The 22575-nt window shown below is 34.0% G+C and overlaps 1 protein-coding gene across 17 annotated transcripts in view; it reads right to left on the bottom strand.

The window, feature by feature from the left end:
- Positions 1-22575, bottom strand: part of LOC119638072 (TLD domain-containing protein 2) — a 239532-nt gene that overhangs the window by 14052 nt on the left and 202905 nt on the right. Inside the window, exon 1 of one of the 17 annotated variants that reach the window (XM_038034693.1) lies at positions 9478-9739. The exons of 15 other annotated variants lie outside the window; for them this stretch is intronic. In XM_038034693.1, coding sequence (XP_037890621.1) covers positions 9478-9696 — 219 coding nt within the window. In that variant the 5' untranslated portion in view covers positions 9697-9739. Of the gene's footprint in view, positions 1-4810; positions 5073-9477; positions 9740-22575 lie in introns of those variants that run through there. One more of the 17 variants, XM_038034695.1, reaches the window with a different exon arrangement.

Genomic DNA, 22575 nt, shown 5'->3' on the forward strand with positions numbered 1-22575 from the left:
TTTTACACCACATATGGTACCAAGTTAAGTGTGTGCGCATATAGGCAATATAACGCAGAACTTGAGGTAGGCGCATCTTTTACTATATCAATCGATTCGGAATCACTTTCTCAATTCTTTTTATTATGCCAATCCCTTATCTGTCCGTCTGTCGGTCTCGTATTCTCGTGTATAATTCACAAGTCGCAATTATTGCAACATTTTAATAAACATGTTCTCGTATAAGGACGAAGGTTATTGAAAATGGTTCGAATCGATTCAAACACTTTCCATGTAACGCCTTGTTTTGAAAAGTGCTTATGTAAACAATTTAAGGTAAATACATTAACCAAAGTCGTACAGAGTGGACCCTGGACGACTAGAATTTTGTCTTTGATAGTTTTAACACTTTTTTGTTGTTCTTACTGCTCTACCTATATATAATCCTTTTTGATCAGCACCTTGCTCCCTCGAAGGCATCCACAAAGTGACTGATCAAATATTAAAAAAAAAAGATAGAAGACTGACCTACTAAATGGGAAAAAAGAATGGAGATTTAAAAAGAGCAGAAAAGTAACTTCTTCTTCTTCTAGAGGGACTAAATTTTCCGAATGATCTCTTCGTGTAAAATTTCTAATCAACTCATTTACTGTTCCTGCGATTCTCTCCTTATAAAGATATCTTGTAGCAATTAATGTTCGATATGCAGTATATGTAGAAAGTATCCGGAGGAATTGGTTTAAAAAATTATTTATTCACTAAAATTTATCTTTTTATTTTTTTGCTCACCAGGTAACTAAGGCAATACTATCCTACACTACCTGCACACGGTCCTCTCTACTCCCTATTTCTCAATACCTAATGCGAGGTGTTTAAAGGTCAACTTGACGTTTTCAACGAATAGACTGAAATGAATTTTTGATTTTAACCGAGAGCAGGCGAACGATTAGAGAGCATCTTTGACTTGATTAGTTGAATTTTCGACTAAAATCTTTGCTTACTGCAAGGAAGCAATGATGAAATGTGAAGAAAAGCATGGATTGCAAGGCAAAGCTTTCAAAAACAATTGTCGAGTATTCATCGGATAATGGTCTCACTTCATTTTTTTTAATTTTTTGCCACCGTTCATTTATCTAGATTTTTTTATGTACAGGATTCATTATGCGTCGATCTTCTGCAATACTTCCAACGATTCAGTGAAATTTTTTTAAAATGCGAAATTTATTTCTTCTTAGTGAAATAAAAAGCAAAGCGAGTCTCCAAAGAAAGAAGTGAATTCCCCGAATATTGCTACCACTTTCTTCACATTGGAAATAAATTTTTTTTTGGTTGACAATTCCGGTTACTGTAAACACCTATATATTGAATATGTATTGAACTTTTATCGATTTCGGATAAGGGTATCGACTACACTTTTTTTCTGATAACTCGAAATATCTATAAATAAATGGCATGTTTCTTCAAGGCAAGCAAGTAAAAAAAAAAAATTGTTGTAGTCTCTTTAAGTTGAAAAGCTTTAATATCTGGCGACTTGTGTTACACTCTACACTACTTAGGGTATAGGGTATATTACTTTAGCACGGACGTATGTAGGGCGCAGAAGGGCTTAAGCTAGATCTGCCGTTCGATTCAGAATTATAATCTGAACTGAATTAAGCTTGTCTGTCCGTCCACTGACGGTCTATGTAAATTTGTGTTCAAGCTACAGATCGCAATTTTTGAGATATTAATGATGAAATTTGATACAGTGACATATTTTGACCGAAGGACGAACGCTATTAAATATGATTAGGATCGCTCCAGTTTTTTGATAACAACCCCTATAACGCCCTACTCCGGAAAGTCGTTATGTGGCAAAAAAATTTCTTGATCAAACTTGCTAAGTAACACTATTTCGGCATTTGCAAATTAGTATGAAAACTTCGTGCCGGCTGGGGCAATGTTTGAATCCCTTTAACTTGCTTAGAGGAGATTCTGTACTTTCATTTCGCAATCTAAGGCGAAGATAAATCTAACAAAGCTTATACATTCTTAATTAACGGTAAACTCCAAAGGAGCTCCTCTGGTGTAAAAGTTAAGACAAACAAGAAACATATTTACTTAGCACCTATTGCTAACTTGTATTTAGCAATTAAACGGGATTCGAAAATTGATAAGTAACTTATATCATATAACCTCCTATCGTACTGTTACGAAGTATTGTGAATGAATTCCAAAATCCAAATCCGCATTGTATTTATGATTATACTAAAGAATAATTTAAGATCCATCTTAAAGGTACTTACTACTTGAATTCCGATTTAAGTGATAATCTATCAGATGAAAATAAAGAGAAAAATTTTTAAGAACGATTGCGTCTCAAAGTCGTAATCGTGATTTCGAATTAAGGGCAGACCGATATGTCTAACTTGATTTCGTCAAGGCGGAATCCACGTATTATAGTACTTCTCAAGATTCGAATAAATCTTCTGTAAAGTTAAGATTTCCAGTACGAAAGGGAAAGCGGACTAAGGATTAAAATTGGAACTTATAGACTAAGGTCACAAATTAAACAATGGGTTGTATATATAATTTTAGTTTTAGTTTAGTTTCTATTTAATACAAAGGCGGACTTACTACTACTATTACTTTACTACTATTACTTTATTTGCATCGTTTCAATTGTGGACCCATATTCCTTTACACGATGTAACGAGATTTAATTGCAATCATTCTCTGAACATGTTAACGAACGACAAAATTGTAAAGTAATTAGCATCCATTGGCGGCATGAACTAATGCTGTAATAGGACGATTAGTCTTTACTTTAGGCAACAAGTACTACGTAATTCTTTTTAGCCTTAAAGGCAAGAAAGGCTACCGCTTTGATTAATACGTAAAAATAGCGGCTTAACCAGTCGGCTTACATGGATTCAACTCCCAGCGCACTAGATAATAATTTAATTACCACTGACGTGTAATCGCAGCTATATGCACACTATAGCTGCTCCCTATCTCTCTTTCCTCTACTTTTTTCTCCTCGACCCACACATTATATTAATACAAGGACAGGGGACATTCCCTTAGTGACTGGTCATAGAAAAAAAAAAACATTTTTAATTGGATTTTATAAACCAGTGTTCAGAATGCTCATCATTTTCGAGTGATTATAGGTTGAATTATAAATGGATATGTAGTGGTATAGAGCAAAAAGAATTTCAACTAAACAATGGCTCTGCTGAACATCTGTATTTGCAAACAACCACATACTTTGTTAGAGAGGCAAAGTGGATGAAGTAGCTGCCAAAGTTGCTGTCCGATGTGCGCAAAGGACTGCCGAGGCTTGATTATGTTCAATTCATTTTAAACGAGTATAACTTTGAAGTAGGAATTGCTAACGATCAATGCAACTTGGATCTGCTGCGAAAACTCAGTTTCGACAGGCCCACTCCCTAGCGGATGTCGTTTTTCTTCGTGTAATACGGTGGCGGTCAGAAAGCGAAACACGGTGACGAGCGGAAAAAAGATTCGAAGTGGTCAGAGTCTAGTCGGTGTGTATGTCTCACTGTAGCGACCAACAAATGTGGTCAGAATTGCAGTGAGATTTGTGAGATAGAATCCGCGGACACTGAGTGACGACCAAATATGAAATGATCAGAATTGCGCTTAGATTTGAGGCTGCGAACATCGAGCGACGACCAGGTATAATCAAAACGCTGTGTGGGGAGTTTGGAACCCATACAGCTTGGTTAGTCGTTCTTCTTATCTATTCGGGTACTCATGCGGATATGTTGAGGACAAAGAAAAACTGTTATCTTAATAATCTTTGGATATAAGAAGAATTCGAAAAAATAGACTCAAACAACATGTTCGATCCACCATGTTCAATGGAAAATAGTCAAAAATATGCGAAAAAAAAACAATTATAAAATTTCAATGTTTTCGTCAGCAGATAGATGTCTTTCAGTCTTCTTTTTATACAATTTAATATAAATGTTTTTCATGGCCTTAAAGTTGACAACATATTGCGAAATTCATATCACCTTCATCCCTTGTGTCATCACACAATTAACGTAATAAACTTGAGCTAATTTTTGTTTATATAAATGTATGCAACATTCAGAAGGACTCGGGGATAGAGCCCACCACCTTTTATTATACTGATCAATTCAGGATCATTTTGAGAATTGATGCAAGTTTGTCTCTTCGCGTGTTTAAATTTCCAGGGCGCAAATTTCTAAGGTATTTTGATGAAATTTGATCCATCCCGATATGTTTTGGCCACAGGACGAAGCCCATTGAAAATGACTCGAATCGCACTATTGGAGTGTGCACATATATACTCACGATCAATCCATCAATTTAATAATATTTGTCTGTTACAATTACGATAATAAACTTTTGCTTAAGAAAACGAACTAGGTAGTACAATTTTTCATTAGAGTGAAGCTGAACATAAGTTCAATCTAGGGGTTTATATACTCCTTCTTATAACCTTACACTACATATGGTATCAAGTTTAGTTTATGCGGAAGTGTTCAACATATGGCAGAATTTGAGAGAGGCCCACTTTTTATTATGCCGATCCCTTATCTGTCCGTCGGTCCGCCGTTTATTCTCCTGTATAATCTACAAGTCAACACTTTTGAAACACACTTGTTTTCACCCAAGGACGAAGGCTATTGAATATGCTCTTAATCGAATTATTCTTTCGACCACTTCCCATATAAAAGGGGTTTATTTTGAAATGTCTGCGTGTGAATAAATGTAGGATGATATAGAGTATAGAATAGTGAGTTGCTCACTGCAGTGTTTTTATTTGTTTTATATAGAATTTTAAAGATTAAATTACCTCACAATTTAACGTTGGATTAACCATTAGTTCGCACATTACGTTCGTTTATTGGGAAACAAAAAAGTTTTCCGTTACGTTTTCTAAGAAAATTCTTTTCACGCAAATATCTTTGAATTTTTAGTTCCTTAATAAATTATTTGAATTCAAATTGAAACCATTTATAAGGCATGTAAAGCGCTTATATAGATATGTTATGTTATGAGTAAAAAAACAAAGGATTTATATAAAGAATTTATTGTATTCTTTTAATAATAATAACAATAATTATTATTGTTTGAAATATAAAGCACTTTTCTAGATTTTGTTGATCTTCTTTTAATAAGAAAAGTAGCAAACAACCAACAACACCAATACAATAACAAGGTAAGGTAATCAAAAAAGTAAATATTTATTAAGAAAATATGTTTTTGTTTTGGTTTAAGATAAAAAAAAATAAAAAAAATATCCACTATAAACACTCTTATGGTTTTAAAGCACAAAAATATTTTGAATTATCTCGAGGACGCGAATATGAAATTAAGAAAAACGAAAAATAAAAAAATTTAATTCAATTTTTTCAGTCTAATGTTTATATATATAAACACGTATGCATATGACAGATTATACACGTAGTCGTTATTATGTCTGTTGACTTTTACGTTTTTCGCTAAACTGTTTAGAAGCGACTAAACAGCGAACCTGTAGAACCTATAGCGGCGAACCGGCTACATTTGTTGCTCTTGTTGTTCTTGTTGTTGTTGCTGCATTATAATCATGAGAGTTTATATGCAATCTGTTGGGTAGTGTATTAGTTACGTTACGTTAGCTCGTTAGTTAGTTAGTTAGTTAGTTAGTTAGTCTTGATGCACTGCTGCTCCATTCAAATTTTATTTTCTGCTCTGTTTTTTTTATTATTTATTATGGTCGAAAACAACATAGGGGTAAATTTATTATAATCACGTTTTGTTTTGTTTCGTTTTTTTTTTTTCTTTTATAAACTACGGTTAATTCTCTGACGAGAGCCAGAGAGAGACAGAGAGAGAGAGAGAGAGGGGGCACACGAAAGTGCTTTATAACATTTTTATAAATTTTAATTTATACGTATATATATATATATATACATAAATTATACATACACACATGTATATCTATATATATATATATATATATATATATATATGCACATGAAGAAATTTTAAATTAGTAAAACTTAGAGCTAATGGCATCGATCGATAAACAGTTTTCACGGTATATGCTTAACGTAAAAAAGCCTCACTCACTCTACTCACGAGCGTGACCGAGGGAACAAATTAATATTTATATTTTCACATAATTTTCATAATATATTATTAAAAAAAATGAAATACCTTTTGCATAATAGACATTTGGAAGAGATTTTTGCAACTTTTTTTTTATTTATTTATTTAGTGTTTTTTTATTACTAACAAAAACTGATAGTAAATCAAGTGAAGATGTTAACCATAATAAGGCTCAAGACTAAATGACTTTACAACTTAAGCTTTTTATAGCTAATTTTCAAAAACATTTTTTTTTTCTTTTTACTGCTAGCATATAAAGTAACATAAGACACCAGCCTCTATAGATTGTTCAAGTGCAGCGAAACAAAAAAAAAAAAAAAATATGTTGCTTTTCTGACAGCTGAGTGTCTACGTATGTGCTTAAGCAGCACGAAATATATGTGTCGGCGTCGAATACGTAGACTTTGTCTATTTTCACCATAAGCTGCTTAGATTACGAAGAAAAGTAAATGTCAGTGACCGACATAACTATGAGAGTCAGTAAAAAAATTCATATATATATATATATATATATATAATATTAAAAATCAAAGTAGGAAAACGGAGATATAAAGGGTATTCCAAAATAGTTCACCTTTAAATTTGTCAACTTGAAATTTTATCAAAATTCTTCTAGTCATGCATAAATCACACTTGTGTGCCTAACCTAGAAAAAGTTCATCATTAGCGGCATTATTGTCGTGTTCTGTATAGAAGTTAAATGTTCAAGTTATTATAGACAAGTTATCAATGGTGGTCTATCAGCGGTACGTGAATCAGTCCTCCTTTAGAAAGTTTGTTTGTCTGATTAAGGCTACCGATCTAGAAAAACTCTCTCAAGTGCAGTCTACGCGAAAAGTTGTCCTTTGCCTAACATATTGCCCATTCTTGCTATATGGTACGACTCCAGTACCGACAAATCTTAACAACCTCACGAAAAGTGACAAAAAACTCATTACAATGTCGTCGGCCCTTTCCCATTTCTCAGCATATATTGTGGATAAATATATAGAAAAAGGTGAGTAAAAAAGTTATATTCGTTTGTGGTCGAATGTGTTATATCCAACGTCGTTAATCTTCAAACAAGTAAAAGGACCATTGAATGGTCTACGCCAGTTTGTTTAATGCAGTTGTTCACATAAGGTAACAAACCATTTTTCATAACACATTTGGCGACTCCAACTTGTTGAACACAAGAATATAAGATGGACAGGCGCGAGCAGACAAATTTAAATCGATTCTAAGTCGGCCAGTGTAATTAAAGTTCTATATAAAGCTTCCCTGGATGGTTCATACATCCGCACAAACTTGGTGTACCGCTCTACAACAAGTGGTATAAGTTAAAAAAAAAAAAATTAAAGGATCTATAATATCGTGTGGATGTGTGTGACCGGTTCTTTACCATTTCTATGCCGGTACTTTTGGGTATATACGCGAACATATTCATCGTTACATCTGCTGTAGTTAATGAGCAATGAGTGCTCTACTTTTAAAAGCGGCAAAAGTGCTCTCGGTTCACGTAAGTATTGTCCTTTGCTCGATTTGGGCCATTTTCAATACCAATCGGCTTGCAAGAATTTCTTATGTTTTTACTAAATGCGAAGACAATGCCTTAATTTTTAAGATCGAGAAGTGTTTGCCACACACAAGGACGGACAGACGTACAAACTTAGATCGATTCAAAGCTTATTACTTATCAGGAATTTATGTGCTTTGTAGGATGTGTGAAGTCTTACCTTGGAAATGCTTTGACAAAATAACTCATAAACCTCGGGGTGATGGAAGATTTTAAAAAAAGGTAAGGAGTATGGGGGCCGAACCAATCGAAACATATGCATTAATATAAATAATAAATGATATAAGTATAAACTATTGATTTACTAACAATATAATAATTATTGTATAAAAATTTTTTTTATAAAAAAATAAAAATCTCATCTCAAGTTGGAATACCTTTGCTTTTTTCTGGCATCTAACATTAAATTTGAAGCTGGCACTAGACCTTTTTAGAAAGCACATATAAAATATGAAAATAACTTGGCTCGTGCACAACACAAAGTCTAAGCTTTTGCCAAAGGAATTTGAAATGAATGACTTTATATATAAGTTTGAAGTCCTAATGTAAACTACTTTTTTTTTATATATTAAGTTTTTTCTTACTTAAGTCATATCGTTTCTTGCACTACGGCGCCTGCAGTCATAACCAGGAAATTAATGAACTCTATCTGTCATAAAATATTTCGCATTCAATTTGTAGCGCAATTAATACTAAAAAATGTAAATCATTGTTAACCATCGATGGGTAAAAAGAAGGAAAAAAAAATTGCTCACCCAAGATACTCAGAAGTTCTCGCCAGCTTCGGCGAATGTTAAACTTCTTAACTGGATAAATGTAAAAATCAAAAATTTCAAGTAAGTATTTTATAGATGGCGAATAACTGCCTATGGCAAGACTACCCCAATAATAGTCTATTCTTGGCTAGTGAAGAAAGATTTCAACCAGGACAGGTGAGATTAGTGTTCTTTACCTCTCCTTTACACTTCAGAAGAAACCGAAAACAAAGATTCTGTAACAAAGAAAAATTAGAATTGACCTGAAGATGACCTTGACGGTTATGAAGACTCTTGCCTCAACACAATCTAGAGCATGCAACGCGTTCCTCATACACCAAATATTAAGAGTTCTTATATAACAATTCATAGAAGTGACTCCTAATAACAAGGTGCACTTGGACTGAGAATATTCTAAGTAATTTATGATCTTCGAAAGGAACGAGACGGCTGACATATGTCCGTCATTCTCTTCTTACAGTCTCTCCGGTCCCTTGTTGGAAAGAACTCAAACATAAAGGCTTACTGACACAATCTGTACACTTGGATTACCTCAGACAACTTGAAATAATTGACAATGTTAACCAAAGACACGCTGCCACTGGTAACTATTTTATCACTCACGTCCGCTAGGCTTTTCGCGTCTCTGAGAGGCAAGGAAATTCAAGTAGAAAAGACTTCATTTTTCGCCACTATGAGAGGCAACTGATAGCGCAACCTAATCTTCTTCCTAGGAGACGGGCGTTCGATTCGTGATCATTTATGCAGAGGAAACTCTCCTCAAAGGATTCAAGGCGCGCTTTATTTACGCAATCGGCGAAAAATTTAAATTTCCATACGTTATTAATATGATAAAATGTGATATTTGGACAAACATCATTTAATTATATTGAATTTTGGGCTTCGAAAAGAGATTTACTATCAATATACTTGACAGCCTTTATACAACAACTACGGAGATGGTTGAATAACGTATAAAGTTCATTGTCTCTTAGTTGTTTTAATTAATAAAACAATTCAAAAAATGCATTACCACAAAATTACATTACCACTTACCGTATTATGCATTTCACCAGTTTCATCAAGCGAACCCTCAAGATTTTCATCATTTTTAAGGGCCGGTGATAAAGGTGGCGTAGGTACGCTATTTTTTGCTGGTAATAAAACACGTGGCAAAATTAAACGACCGTAACGCAAATAAAACCAACGACCCCATTTACGACCGGCTAAAGCACAACCCAATGCCAGTACACAGAGAGAAACTAAAAACCACATGACATACAGGGAGAAGTGAACAGAGAAACAAGAAACAAGGAAATATCGGAATGATACAGCGCCAAAATCAACTTATATCAACTATATACTACACAACAACAGGTAGACGATATAAGCGATTTACAGCAAAACTTTTTGTCCCGCGTCAATGTATCTTCTTGCTAAATAAATGCAATATCTAATGTTTTTCTTTTAAAGCTTTTTTTATACCTACAAAAAAAGCCGGCAAAAAGTTACTATTTCTCGTATTCACATAAATAACACAAAGTTGTTATGTTAAATATACATATATACGTATATATATGTATTAAAAAAAAAAAAAAAAAAAATCAAAACAACATGCTTTCAGTTCTTAGTAAACACCCGTTTAACAGAGACATAGAACGATAGAGAGTGTAAGAGAGAGGGAGAGGGAGAGGGAGGGAGAGAGATAAATAGTGATTTAACATTTAACATATACACATATTCAAGGTTTTTGATTTTATGTTTTGTGTTATCTTTCATTCTTATTTAATATTACTTCGGCTTTAAATAACAAAATGTTTTTTTGGATAAGTTGATATCTTGAATTTTGTTTTCGATTTTTCTTGCGTCATGTTAGAAAAGTACTTTTGTTTTTTTCTTTTTTTCTTCCTTTTCTTTAAATGAGTTTTGTTGATAAATTTGTTAAGGAAAAATAAAAAAAAAAAAAGGTGAAATTTTTTTCTTTTCTATTACACGCACTACATTCGACGAAAACATTCATTTATCGATTACTAAAGTTTGGTCGTTCTTTTCATTTTTTTTTTTTCTTGTCATATGATAGCAATTGCACGAGAAAACAAATACAACTAAACAACAACTCATTGAATAACAAACTAAACTCAAATGAGAAAAGCTTTTACCGTATAACTAATTGAGAAATTTATGCTATTTAACAGGACTTTAGTAGTGTTTCAATTACATCGTAATGTTAGTCAAGAAAATTTGCTTTTCGCTCTCTTCAATTTTTAAAAGCGCTTTTTTCTATAAAAAATGTAAGCAAATATTTTTTTCCTCTCTCTCTCTCTCTCTCTCTTTCACTGTCTCTCAATCTGTAAATGTTCCAATTTAAGTTAATGTTTTTTTTTTCTGTTTCTCACGTTTTCTATGCGAGTTCAATAAATATACAGAGAAGCAAAAAAAAAAAAAAAAAAAAAAAGGAATCGAATCATACCAGAATGACTACATTTTTATATCCATCACCAAAGGATGACGGGTGTATTCACTTTGTCAAAACGTTCGTAACGCCCAGAAGGAAGCATCATAGACCCCGCAAAGTATACACGCATTTTTTATTATTTTTGTTTCTAAATCAATTTAAGCTTGTCCGTCTTTCCGTCTTTTGTAAACATTTTCTTGGGCGCAAAAATGCGACTTCAATTTAGCGGAAATATTAAAAGTTCTTGCAAAAAATTGACCACGCCTATCCAATATTATTGTGTATCATAATTTAATTGTCTCTTCAATACCTTTTGTAACGCGCAGAAACAAGCTTCCAAACCCCTATTAGGTATATAAATTCTTGGCCAATATCAAATTTGGACTGCACTTAAACATTTCCGCCTGTTCGTCTGTCCACCTGTCTATTGTCGCAACTTTGTAGTATTTGTGGCAAACTATCGCCTACAAATTTGCAAAAAGATTTGGAATCAACCTAAACTTTTCAAAGGACACGTCTACAACGCCCATATGCCTATACGACGAAAACTTTTATTTTGAAAATGGAAGAAATCAACAGCGCCCACTCCATATTGTAGAGCATGAAAATTTTGTCCCTTTAATTCTTTTGTATATTTTAGGGTAAACGGTGATAGGGATAAAAGATTCGGTCCCGACCGAATTTAATTTTCTTTTTTCTTTTTTTTTTAATTTGCTTTCGTCATAATCAACATCATCATCATGATTTTTCACAATCGTCATCATTATGATTATTAATGCTATAGTTTTGAGAGTTTATTTGTTTATAAACAATTCTTTTCACATAAACTGAAAGATTCAAATTAAGTTTTATATGCGTTGACTATATTTGGAAGAAAAGCACTTTGAAAACAAGTTTTATGGAAACACATTCATTTTTCGTTCCTTTTTAAACTGGTTAATAATAACAATCATAATAATGATAATATAATAAGAGCAACAATAATAAAAAAAAAAAAACACAAACTTTAATTAACGAAATCTGTTATTAAATATTTGTTTTGTATTTTTAGCCGTTTTGTGCTATAAAAGCACAACTCTGGGTGCGCAAAATGTATGCAAAGCTATAACAAAGTTTTCTAACGATAGATAATAAGAGTTTGCTTAGGTCACGCGACCCTTTCTAGAACTTTCAAATAAAAATAATTATAATTTTATAATTCAATTAATCATAATTGCATCAACGACAATTAAATATCAACCATTTATCCCTTGCATCTCATCAAACCTAAGACAAAACCCTAATATTACACAGTGCACATTAAGTTAGAAGTTATGCAATAACACCGCTGCTAGTAAGAAAGAGATGAAACTATTACCATAAGATATTGCTTTGAAAAGGAAAGAAAATTTCATTTCTTTTAAAATATTATTATTATTATTATTAATTTAACCAGAGAATAAGTTCTAAGACTAAAGTCTTAAAGCACTAGCATCTAAGGCTTTCGCCTTTATTAAAAATTCTACCGCTCTTGAGGTTTGAGCCCACGACCATTGTATTGCTAGTCGAGACTCTTGCCTGCTCGGCCACTCAGGCGGATGTTCTTTAAAAAAAAAGAAGAAAAAAAAAAAACCCACACAAACAACTGTACACTAATTGTCACATCTTGGGCAATGTAAGCATCAAAGATGTGCCGTGCCCTTCTACTCAGTCTACCAGTTGTAAACCAATCGCCCCAGGCGGCCGAGGATTTTCTGAGCAAACTTTCTATATCCCCCCGCCTTTTCCCTAAAATAAAAAGAGACAAAAAAAAAAGAACAATGTCGATAGTCTGTATTGAATGGGCGTGGCTTTGGTACAGGATCATCCATACCATACATATGCAAATTTTCATAGCCTAAACCTTCGTAGTTTGTGAGTAATGAGCAAAAACTGAATTTTTTTCGTTTTTGAAAACAGTGATGTTCTCAGTTCACGCGGCACTGTAGGCTTGGCCTGATTTCTATTCCGATTTTTCTATTCACCAAACTGCCTACAAGAGCTTCTAATGTTTCCACTAAATTTCGTGTCGATTTTTACAGTTTGTGTCAAATGGACAGATGGACGGACGGAAACCAATTTAGAATTTGATGGTAATCAAGAACATATATTAATATATAAAGAAATATAAAGAATATATTATACATATATAGAAAATAGTATATATATAGTCACTGAAGTTACCTTCTGGCCACTGCCCAAGTTAATATATCTTTACTTCTGGTGTTGGGTATAAAAAAACCCAAGCTTGTTCACAATATTTAAGCGCGAGATAGACTGAAGACCAATTCACTAAACGTGTGCGGTACATCGTATGAATTTTATATCATATATTGACATAACTTGGCAGCACTTCATAAGTGAGGAGAAAATTGTTATTTTTTTGGCATTTTTTTAACCTAGGATGACAATTTTTGAGATAAAACATATTTCTCTTGGACCGAGTGATAAGATACATTTCTTTAAAACGATATTACTCTATATAGACAAACGACGTGTGGATGGGTTTCATAATGTGTTCAGCGTACAATTCTATGGCTTACAAATAATTGATAGAAATATTGGCGGATGTAAAAGGGTAAAAGTAGTACAAGGTAATCTACAAAATGCGAAAAGAAAAAATTGCGGTTTTTGAAAAGGAGTTCAACTTCTTCAGAATAGTATATCTGGTCAGCTTGTCTTAATGTATGAATATTTATTTCAACGCGTACAAATAATTTCTTTTATCTTTCGCTTTTTCACTTAGGTAATGAATTTTTAATAGTTTTTGTTTTAACTACGTATTTTACCTTAATGCCGAAAGTATTTTAAATTTCTTATAGCTTTTGCATTAAAGCGCGTTTTGAAGATCGTATCCCTTAACTTCATGTGTGTCTGTTTGGTTATCGACTTCTTGAAATTATAGTTACGACTTTAAAACTTTTCTGATAAATGAAATTTGTGGGACTCACCCAAGAATTTTTTTTTTGTCACCCTGAACGATTGGTCATATCAGAGAAAAAAAAAAAAAATATATATATACTCATTAGAATTCCAACTTAAGAGCTTTAAGCTGTGTCTTAACACTTGAACTACCGCATGGATCAATTTCAACTTTCCTAATTTTCGAGCTTCAAGAAAATCTTTATAGGATGTGCAAAGGGCACAAAATTTATGGGTGGCTTTTATTTATATGAAAAAATCTTCAAATACCTATGCCTAGAAAAGCCACCTGCATGGTCGGTCTCACAATATATCCGATACTAACACGTGTACAATTAGTGATAAAAATTTCCTTTCATTTTCGAATTGTGCTTTCCCTGGCAATTCCGATGAATATCTGGATAGAAGTGTTACGGAAATATTTTCGCGAAAATCTGTCTCTGTATTTGCGAAGTTGTCTCTTCTCTTCTTTTATATCGCCGGTGGTTCACATCTATTTTTAAAGCTTGCGTTATCGATCAAGCAGTATTTCCGTTACCTATATTCAGGTTATAGGTGAAATTGATTCATTTAAATGAAAATAGATGCACATGCACCATTTCGGTAGCGCCATTGTTAAATTTTTCTTTGACAAAAATCGCTTCGGTGAATTCGAAAAAAGAAGTAAGCAATTATCACCTAAGACTTAAGAAAATCTAGACACAGTAAATTTTTTAATGTGTACATCAATTTTACGAGATATTGCGAAATTGGTTGATTGCGATATATATAAGAAGTATTATTTTAAATTCTGCATCTTTTTCAAAAAGAAGAACTGTCACTGCGATGACATTTGACCAGTGAAAACCCCGTCCCACCATTACATAGCCTACTATACCCTACAGTTATTCGTAAAAGCACTTTTCAAAATAAAGCGTTGCATGGGAAATAGTCGAAAAAATGGTCGGATGCAAACCATTTTCAGTAGCGCTCGTGGGCCAAAGCACATCAATGTAACAAATCTCATAACAATGTCTTAGCTTACAGCTTATAGGTTGAATAAAACAAGACGGACAGACAAACTTAAATCCCTGTAGTAAAAAGTGAAGTCCTTTGTGGAAGTTGCCTACATCCACCTAAACGTAAAATACTCTTATACCAAAACTCAGGAGGATGTTTCCATCCAGACACATTCGCTACATATTCGTAGGAATGATTTTTTAAACTAAATTCTTTTGAGTGCGTTAACAGGTTCTCCTAACAAGGCCTTCGAAGAAATGCCAAAACAAGCAATCAAGCAGGCAGCCACGACGAATGGTAGTTGTGTTGTGCACAATTTCTCGAACTGAATCTTTTATAGCGAATGGACGCGCTGCTGAATATTATTGATTGAATTTTTTGCGCCTGAAATCACTGCTATGTGAATATGTTCGACGCTTATTTTCAGCGAGACTGCGTCACTTGCCATCATGCATACAATGATCGTACATACCATCATGTATACAATGTAAGATATAAATAGTGCTGATACTTGATTGCCCTACGACTGGCAGAAAACGTAGTATAAATAGTAATAAGGTAGATATAGTAAATATAGTTTTTATCTGCGAGTTATTGCCAAAGCAAAGAAATGTATAATATATATATACTATTCCTCACAGAATCGGTACATCGAGTAATCATACGTGTCTTATAATCATATTATATATCGTACAGAAGCAAATATTAGATATTTCCATATTCGATCTTAGCCAAGTGCAACTGCTTTCTTGCTTTTACATTAAAATAATAATAAAATTGATATTCACACGTCTCGTATAAAAAAGAAAGAAAACGTGCTATTATCGACTTCAATCAATCAGAATATTGTTAATAGTCACTTAATATAAGTACGCTTTCTAAGGCCAAAGAAGGTGTGGTTGCTTATAAGTGGCATAAGGTGAAAAATATCAAATTTTTTTCTTCAACGCAAATCTAGACGTCAACAGACAACTTATACGAAACACACAATACTCATCTTCTCACGTTTAACATTAATTAATAGACCTCACGTACTACACAGACAAAAAACAACGAAGCTCACTGTAAAGCGAATATTTTATCTATTGTATGTGTGTATGTGTTTTTTTTTCTTTTTTTCATCTGAAGAGTAATTTATTATATCAAACTTTTCCAAGCCGGAAAATTTTAACATTAAATAAAGGTTTAAGGCTACATAATTAACCTTAAAGAGAGACCATGTGGATAGCTTACGGATGTCTGGTTACTATTACAAACCGGCAGACTAAAATTAAATCAATATAACCTTACATTTCCCTCAACGTCGGCTATAAGAGCTCGTTAACTTAGTAGACCAAACAATAACAGAGATATTGAAATACTTACATCCATACGAATACGAAAGCATCATCAACCTTGAGCTTAATTGTTTAAAAATAATAATTGAAATAAATTCATATATATATATGTATATATATATATCGAACGTTCAGACAAGAGAGAAATGCGTACTACTTCATGCTACACTGGATGGATATAAATGTTATTACAACAATGTAATTGTAATATATGTAATTTTATCAAAAAGTATGTCCCTCAGTAACGTTCTTTGCTATTAATAATATGGGTCATATAAGATGAACTCTGATCATGGAATGATTTAAGGAAAAATTTATTGCTTTGACAAAGAAAGCAGCTTAAGCTTTTATAGAAGAATAAGTACTTTTTTATTTTTTATTTTTAATGTTAAGAGACCCTTCAAGGACTTATTGGGTTATGTGAAAAGACTTTGCGGTTTTATGGTCTTCTTTAGAGCTCCTTTTTGTAGCCCGCTCTGTTCAAATGATTCCAAACTCTTACGTGGTTGATGTTTAGTACTTCCTCGTTTTGCATAGTTTATGTGCCGGAGTGTTCTTCTAGCAATTGCAAACTTTTGCCCATGAGGTGGATCTCTGAGATCGAAATTTCCCGACCGGAATCGAGCAAATGACTGCTGAGTCCTTCCATGGTCCGGGTACAGAGAGATGAATGTCAACCAGCAGCATTTAAGTGGCCGCGTGTTTTAAAACGTTCGTTTAGCATGCCCTCCGGGCCTTTTTGAGTATCTCAAAGAAATGCTCCAGAATAATAAAGAGACATTGATTTTAAGCCTTCCCGCTCGTACGTCGACTACGTGTCGATATTGTATTTCTTACGAGCTAGAGGCTCCTTCTTAAGATAATTAAACTTTTCTTTTTTTACTCTCTCCCTCTCTCTCTCATACTAAAATATGTCATATTTCAAATACTTTTTGTAGCTTTCGCCGAAGGCTAAGGGTATATTCATCTCAAACGTTTGCAACGCCTACGAGGAAGCAGAAGAGACCACAGAAGGTATATACATTCTTGGTCCCATCCGAGAACACACGCGGCATATATATACTTAATTAGTTTTAAATTCTAAATTGAGGTAAGCATGTACGTCTGTATGTCCGTCCATCTGTATGTCCCTCTGTCAGTATAATCTCTGTTGTAAACATTACAAATGGGCCAAGTCCGTCGAAGGTCACACGAAGCATCACTTAAACTGAGAACATCTCCGTTTTTTAAAGCAATAAAAAATTGTTTTTTTTTGCTCAGATAAATGTACAAAAATTTGAACGAATATTCTATGGGCGTTGCTGCAGCATCTGTAGAAAAATGGAAAAAATTGATCACGCCTACACAGTATTATAGTGTATTAAAATTTACTTTGTTTTTAATACCTTTATAATGCACAGAACAAGCTTCAAAAACCATAAAAATATTTTTTTTTTACGTTTCTGGAATTATTAATCGAAACATTATGTACTTAGCCGTATATTAGGCGAATCCTGTTTTCATAACGTACGCCATTTATGGGGTCCAGGTGTGTATTAAGTTTATGCGCATGTATGTACGAAATAGGAAAATTTAAAATTTAGACGTCTGTCTGGCTGGAGGTTTTCTTGGGTTTAACTTATAACCCGCAATTTTCGGGATGGTAATGATGGAAGCGTTTGGCATTTGGTTCCAGCGCGAAGATTATTGACAATGGTTCGGATCGGATCACTTTTTCAAGCACTTTACCACTTGGGAAGTCGTTATATGAAGAAAAAAGATAAAACTAAATTTCCACATTTTTATAGAATAATGGATATCCCCCCCTCTTATGAGACAATGAGGGGCTCGTTGACCACAGTAACTAAGAAATAAATGGGCAGAGGGACTAATAAACAGGTCCAGAATAAATCGGACTCGATATTATTGGACAATATGTACGTAGACTTCATAGCAGGGATTCTCAACCTGTTTTACCGGGGGTTAAAACCAACCAAAATATGAATATTAAAAGAAATGTTTGCGTCAGAAATATTTTTGTATTAAAACAATCTTTTGGTAAATAATAATGATGTTGAACTTGTGACGTCAATTTAGCCAAGCCTAGTTCACAGTTATTCGTTTTAAGACGAATCTAAATGTTCGGTTTTTATGTTTTATAATTTATTTTTATATATTATACTTTATTTTCGGAACTATAGTAGGTCACTTGAAATTATCTAACGGGTCACTAGGTGATCCGCGGGTCATAGGTTGGCAACTCCTGCAAAAATTTTGACAAAGAATGCAATTTCAATATTCTGTAATATTGATTAGGGCGGCCTTTGGTCAATTTTTTCAATTTTTTTAAGTTGTTCCACAATCACCCATACGATATAAATGCAAATTTTTATGATTCCATCTGTTGTGGTTCGTAAATAACGAGCAACAACTATATTTATCTTGTTTTTGAAAACATAGTTGATCAGAGGTTATGTGGTATTTTGAGCATATTTTCCGACTGATTGGTTGCAAGTGCACTACCAATCTGCGTGCAAAAGTTTCCAATTCTTCTGCCAAATTTGCAGCACATAACTTATATTTTACGAGAAGGGGAACATTTGCCACAGACATAAAACAGATGGACACACTTCAATCGGTTTAATACATAGCTCGTATTTTACGACCACGGCAATGCTTATCACAGAAATTAAACAGATAAATAGACAGGCGGACGGACACACTTCAATCGCTTGAAAATTTGATGTTGGTCAAAAGTACATACACGCTATGTGGCTTGTGGGTGATGCAAACATTTTGGCAAAAGAAAGATATTTCAATATTTTTTGCTACTAAGTGGGCCGATTATTCGTTTTTTTTTTTCTCTTTTCAATTCACCCAAAATCAACGTTCAGATGTGCAAAGGGGCAGTTAAGCTAAGTCAGTTCACGCTTTAATATGTCCTCAGTGCTCATATCTTTTTTTCTCTTTTTGCATTTTTCTCTTTGCCTTATAAAAATTTCATAAATTCATTATGCCCATTTCCCTCTTCTTATTATGGATGCAAGCAATTTACTCGCCCTACTCGAGGGGATAACGTTTTTTATTTTCTGCGCTGCATATCTCGATTATTGTAAGTGAGAACTGATCTAGTTTAATATATATGTATATACATGTATATGTATATGTGTATGTGTATAGTATTACAAAACGATAGCAATCGCAAAAACCACTTGTTATAATGTTATATAATTAACCGGTAAAATATACAAATTACTGGTTTACGGGATATTATGTTACATACGCACACACGTTCATAATTTATTTATTATTAATATTTTTGCTTTTTTTTTTTTTTTTACCCACATAATATTTATTTAATAACAAGATTAAACGAGACGAGTGAAAGTGTTGTAGGGAGGATAGAATTGTTAATGCCCTACATACTATACGATGCATATGTTTAAAAACTACTTTTGCTTAATAAACGAATTGCAGGCTAAATGCTATTTACATTGAAATATGTTTATAAAAAAATGTTTACAAATAATAATAAATAATAATTAATATTGCTTTTTAGCATAAACGATGTATAATTTTAATTAATATGATCGCAATCAAGTTGCTTCCGCTTATTTATTATAAGATTTTGAATATTAAGTGAAAGTGTCGATACAACACTTGTGCACAATGGCAAAAAGATCAGAGTAATTAACAAGTACGAAAATTATATTCACTCGTGCGAGGATCTTTTGTACACATCGACTGTCATCCTGAAAAAGACAAAAATCGCAAAAGAACTGAATTTTCATGCTCTGTGATATGAAGTGGGCTGGGCTGAGTTTTTGTAATTCTCAGAATAAAAATTTTCATGGCATAGGCGTGCGGGGGAAAGGTGTATCCATTGACCGATTTGAATAATTTTCAAATTCTTTCGCTAATTTATAGGCGAAATATTTATTTTCGCTAACGGGAGAACGTTTCGTATGGATGGACAGGCCGCGATGTGTAACTGCATTCCAAATCTGAAACTGGCGGAGAATTTATATACTTTATAGGATTTTTTAGGCAGACATGCTCTCAGTTTACTGTATAGGCGTTTCCTTCGACCGATTTCGCCCATTTTCAATACCAACCCGCTTGAAAAAACTTTTAAAGTTTCCGTCAAATTTGAAGTCGATAGCTTCATTTCTTTCTGGCAGGAAAATCTTTGCAGCATCACACTGACGGACAGACGGACATGCTTAAATCGATTTAGAATTTGATGCTGATCAAGAATAAATATACTTTCTGGGGTCTCTGATGCTTCCTTCTGGGCATTGCAAACCTTTTCACAAAATGATTATACCTTTCGTCCTTTGGTGATGGGTATAAAAAGTGTTATGCTGAATGGAAAATATGTTTTCATTCATGTAATTGGAAGTGTGTAGAAAGTACTTCCGACCTTAGATACCGATCTGATCGAATTTCTTCACGGGCTACGCCCTTACAGGATTGCAGTTATTGTCTGTAACAGAGATATAACTGATTAGCCCCGCATACGATATTCCCGCCGATCCCACGCTGCATGACATACATATACAGTCATCGTATGAAGTACTAATGACATAACACATTGGATTGTCCATGACAACAGACTATAGGCTACATGAAACAATGACATCATCACCAATTTTACGTGATTCGCTAACAAGACGGCACGACTACATGGCAAAGAAGGCAAACGCACAGTAGCTTACGTTGAACATCAAAATTCTCTAAAATGCATATGCAAGCCTTAGCTTGAGGTCGAGACGCTGGAAAACGCTTTATACTAGCGTAGGCACGTCTGTGCATTGTAGCATATCCCGGGTCTAGCGCCAAAATGAAGAAAAAGTCCTCTACCTTGGTAATACCATCAATTCAATTATGTTACCATCACAGCTCATTAAAAAGCGGAGCTTTCGTGAATGCATTTCATTACAATTTGGAACAGAAGAGGAAAGATCCTTCCCTAAAGGCAAGGGTGACCTAGACTCCGTCATTGCTTAAAAGCCTAAACTGGAGGTGGATAATAATTAGACTATGATGATTTGATTCAGACGGCCAAGCTTCCTCTAGACCAGGCATATAGCAATGCAGCAAACGGATTGCATCTGCCTTCACTACCGTACTTTTTTCTGGCTTCCGCAGCGATATTAAAATTAAAATTGGTCAGTTTGGCGAAAAAGTCCCTCAGCCTTGGTTTAGGAAGTCTTTCTTACAAGTTTTATCTTCGCCTTGGCCATTGTCATAAAGATTTCTAACGATTGCTTTAATGCCTAAATCGAAAAGCGATAATGGGTTGCACTGTGATTTATGTAAGAGAAAGGCTCATTTGGGTCAGAGTGTTTTCCGGTCCGATTCAAGCCACTCCGGGGTTCGCACGTGTGTCAAAGCATACCAGTGCATTATATTTCGTAGAAACAAACCTAACACAAACAATTGGCAAAAAAACAGTTTGTAGGCTGGGGCTAGAGGGAGATTGAAGCGAGACGATAGCATAGGTGCAACAAGAAGAAAAATTCGCGGAGATTCATATCTGTTGTTGGATATAAAGAGAGGAAGAGGGAGAGAGAGAGAGAGAGAGAAAGAGAGAAAGAAACCGCGTGTTTGTTTGCTCATATTTTTCAATTTCTTAAGTGCTGATAATACCTTCGCTTTATCTCCTTAAGTGCATCTACACATACTTGCGCTGGAAAGATACGCACGTGCTTTGGTTTAAGAAACATTTCTGCTTTCGTAGAAACATATGAAGCATCTGCATATCCATATCTTATTACATGTATTAGCAGTACTTTAGTGTACCGGTTAGTGTCTACTTCTCACCTTTACAGCTACTTAAACCAGACCTCATGCTGCTACGCTTTAATTTTCTTCTTTGTTATCTCTAGTAGAAAAAACAATCTATTTATGAAAATGAATGTTAAACAACAAAAATAAACAAGTGCGAACATTATAGTTGGGCAAGGCCGACCTTCAAAAACCCAACACTACATTATCTAACACATTTCTTATTTTCTTGTGAAATTACTATCATGGGTCAATTTTTATCAATACATATTAAAACTTTGTTGCTCTAGAAAGTATTAATTTTCGTAAAACTATTATTAGGGTATGGTAAGAAGGGTGGAAGCCAAAAATAGGTCGAGATGGTACAAATTTCGCAAAGCTTCATCATGAGGCATTGAAAATTATACCATTTTGTCCTTGAGTGTTCAAAAATTGTTCCAGCCGGTGCAAAGTTCTTATACCAATTTAGGATCCGGAAATGCTACTACTTAGTCCCTTTTATCGAGAAATTTTGAAAATTGCAATTTTTGTCCATATCACGACTTTTCAGAATCGGACATTGTATGGGGAGTGCTCGAATCAGCGGACCGATCCGAAAGATTTTCAATTGCGTTCATCCTTGGATCAAAGCATGTCGCTGTACCAAATTGCATT

Source organism: Glossina fuscipes, unplaced genomic scaffold, assembly GCF_014805625.2.
Source record: "Glossina fuscipes isolate IAEA_lab_2018 unplaced genomic scaffold, Yale_Gfus_2 73, whole genome shotgun sequence".
Classification (NCBI taxonomy): domain Eukaryota; kingdom Metazoa; phylum Arthropoda; class Insecta; order Diptera; family Glossinidae; genus Glossina; species Glossina fuscipes.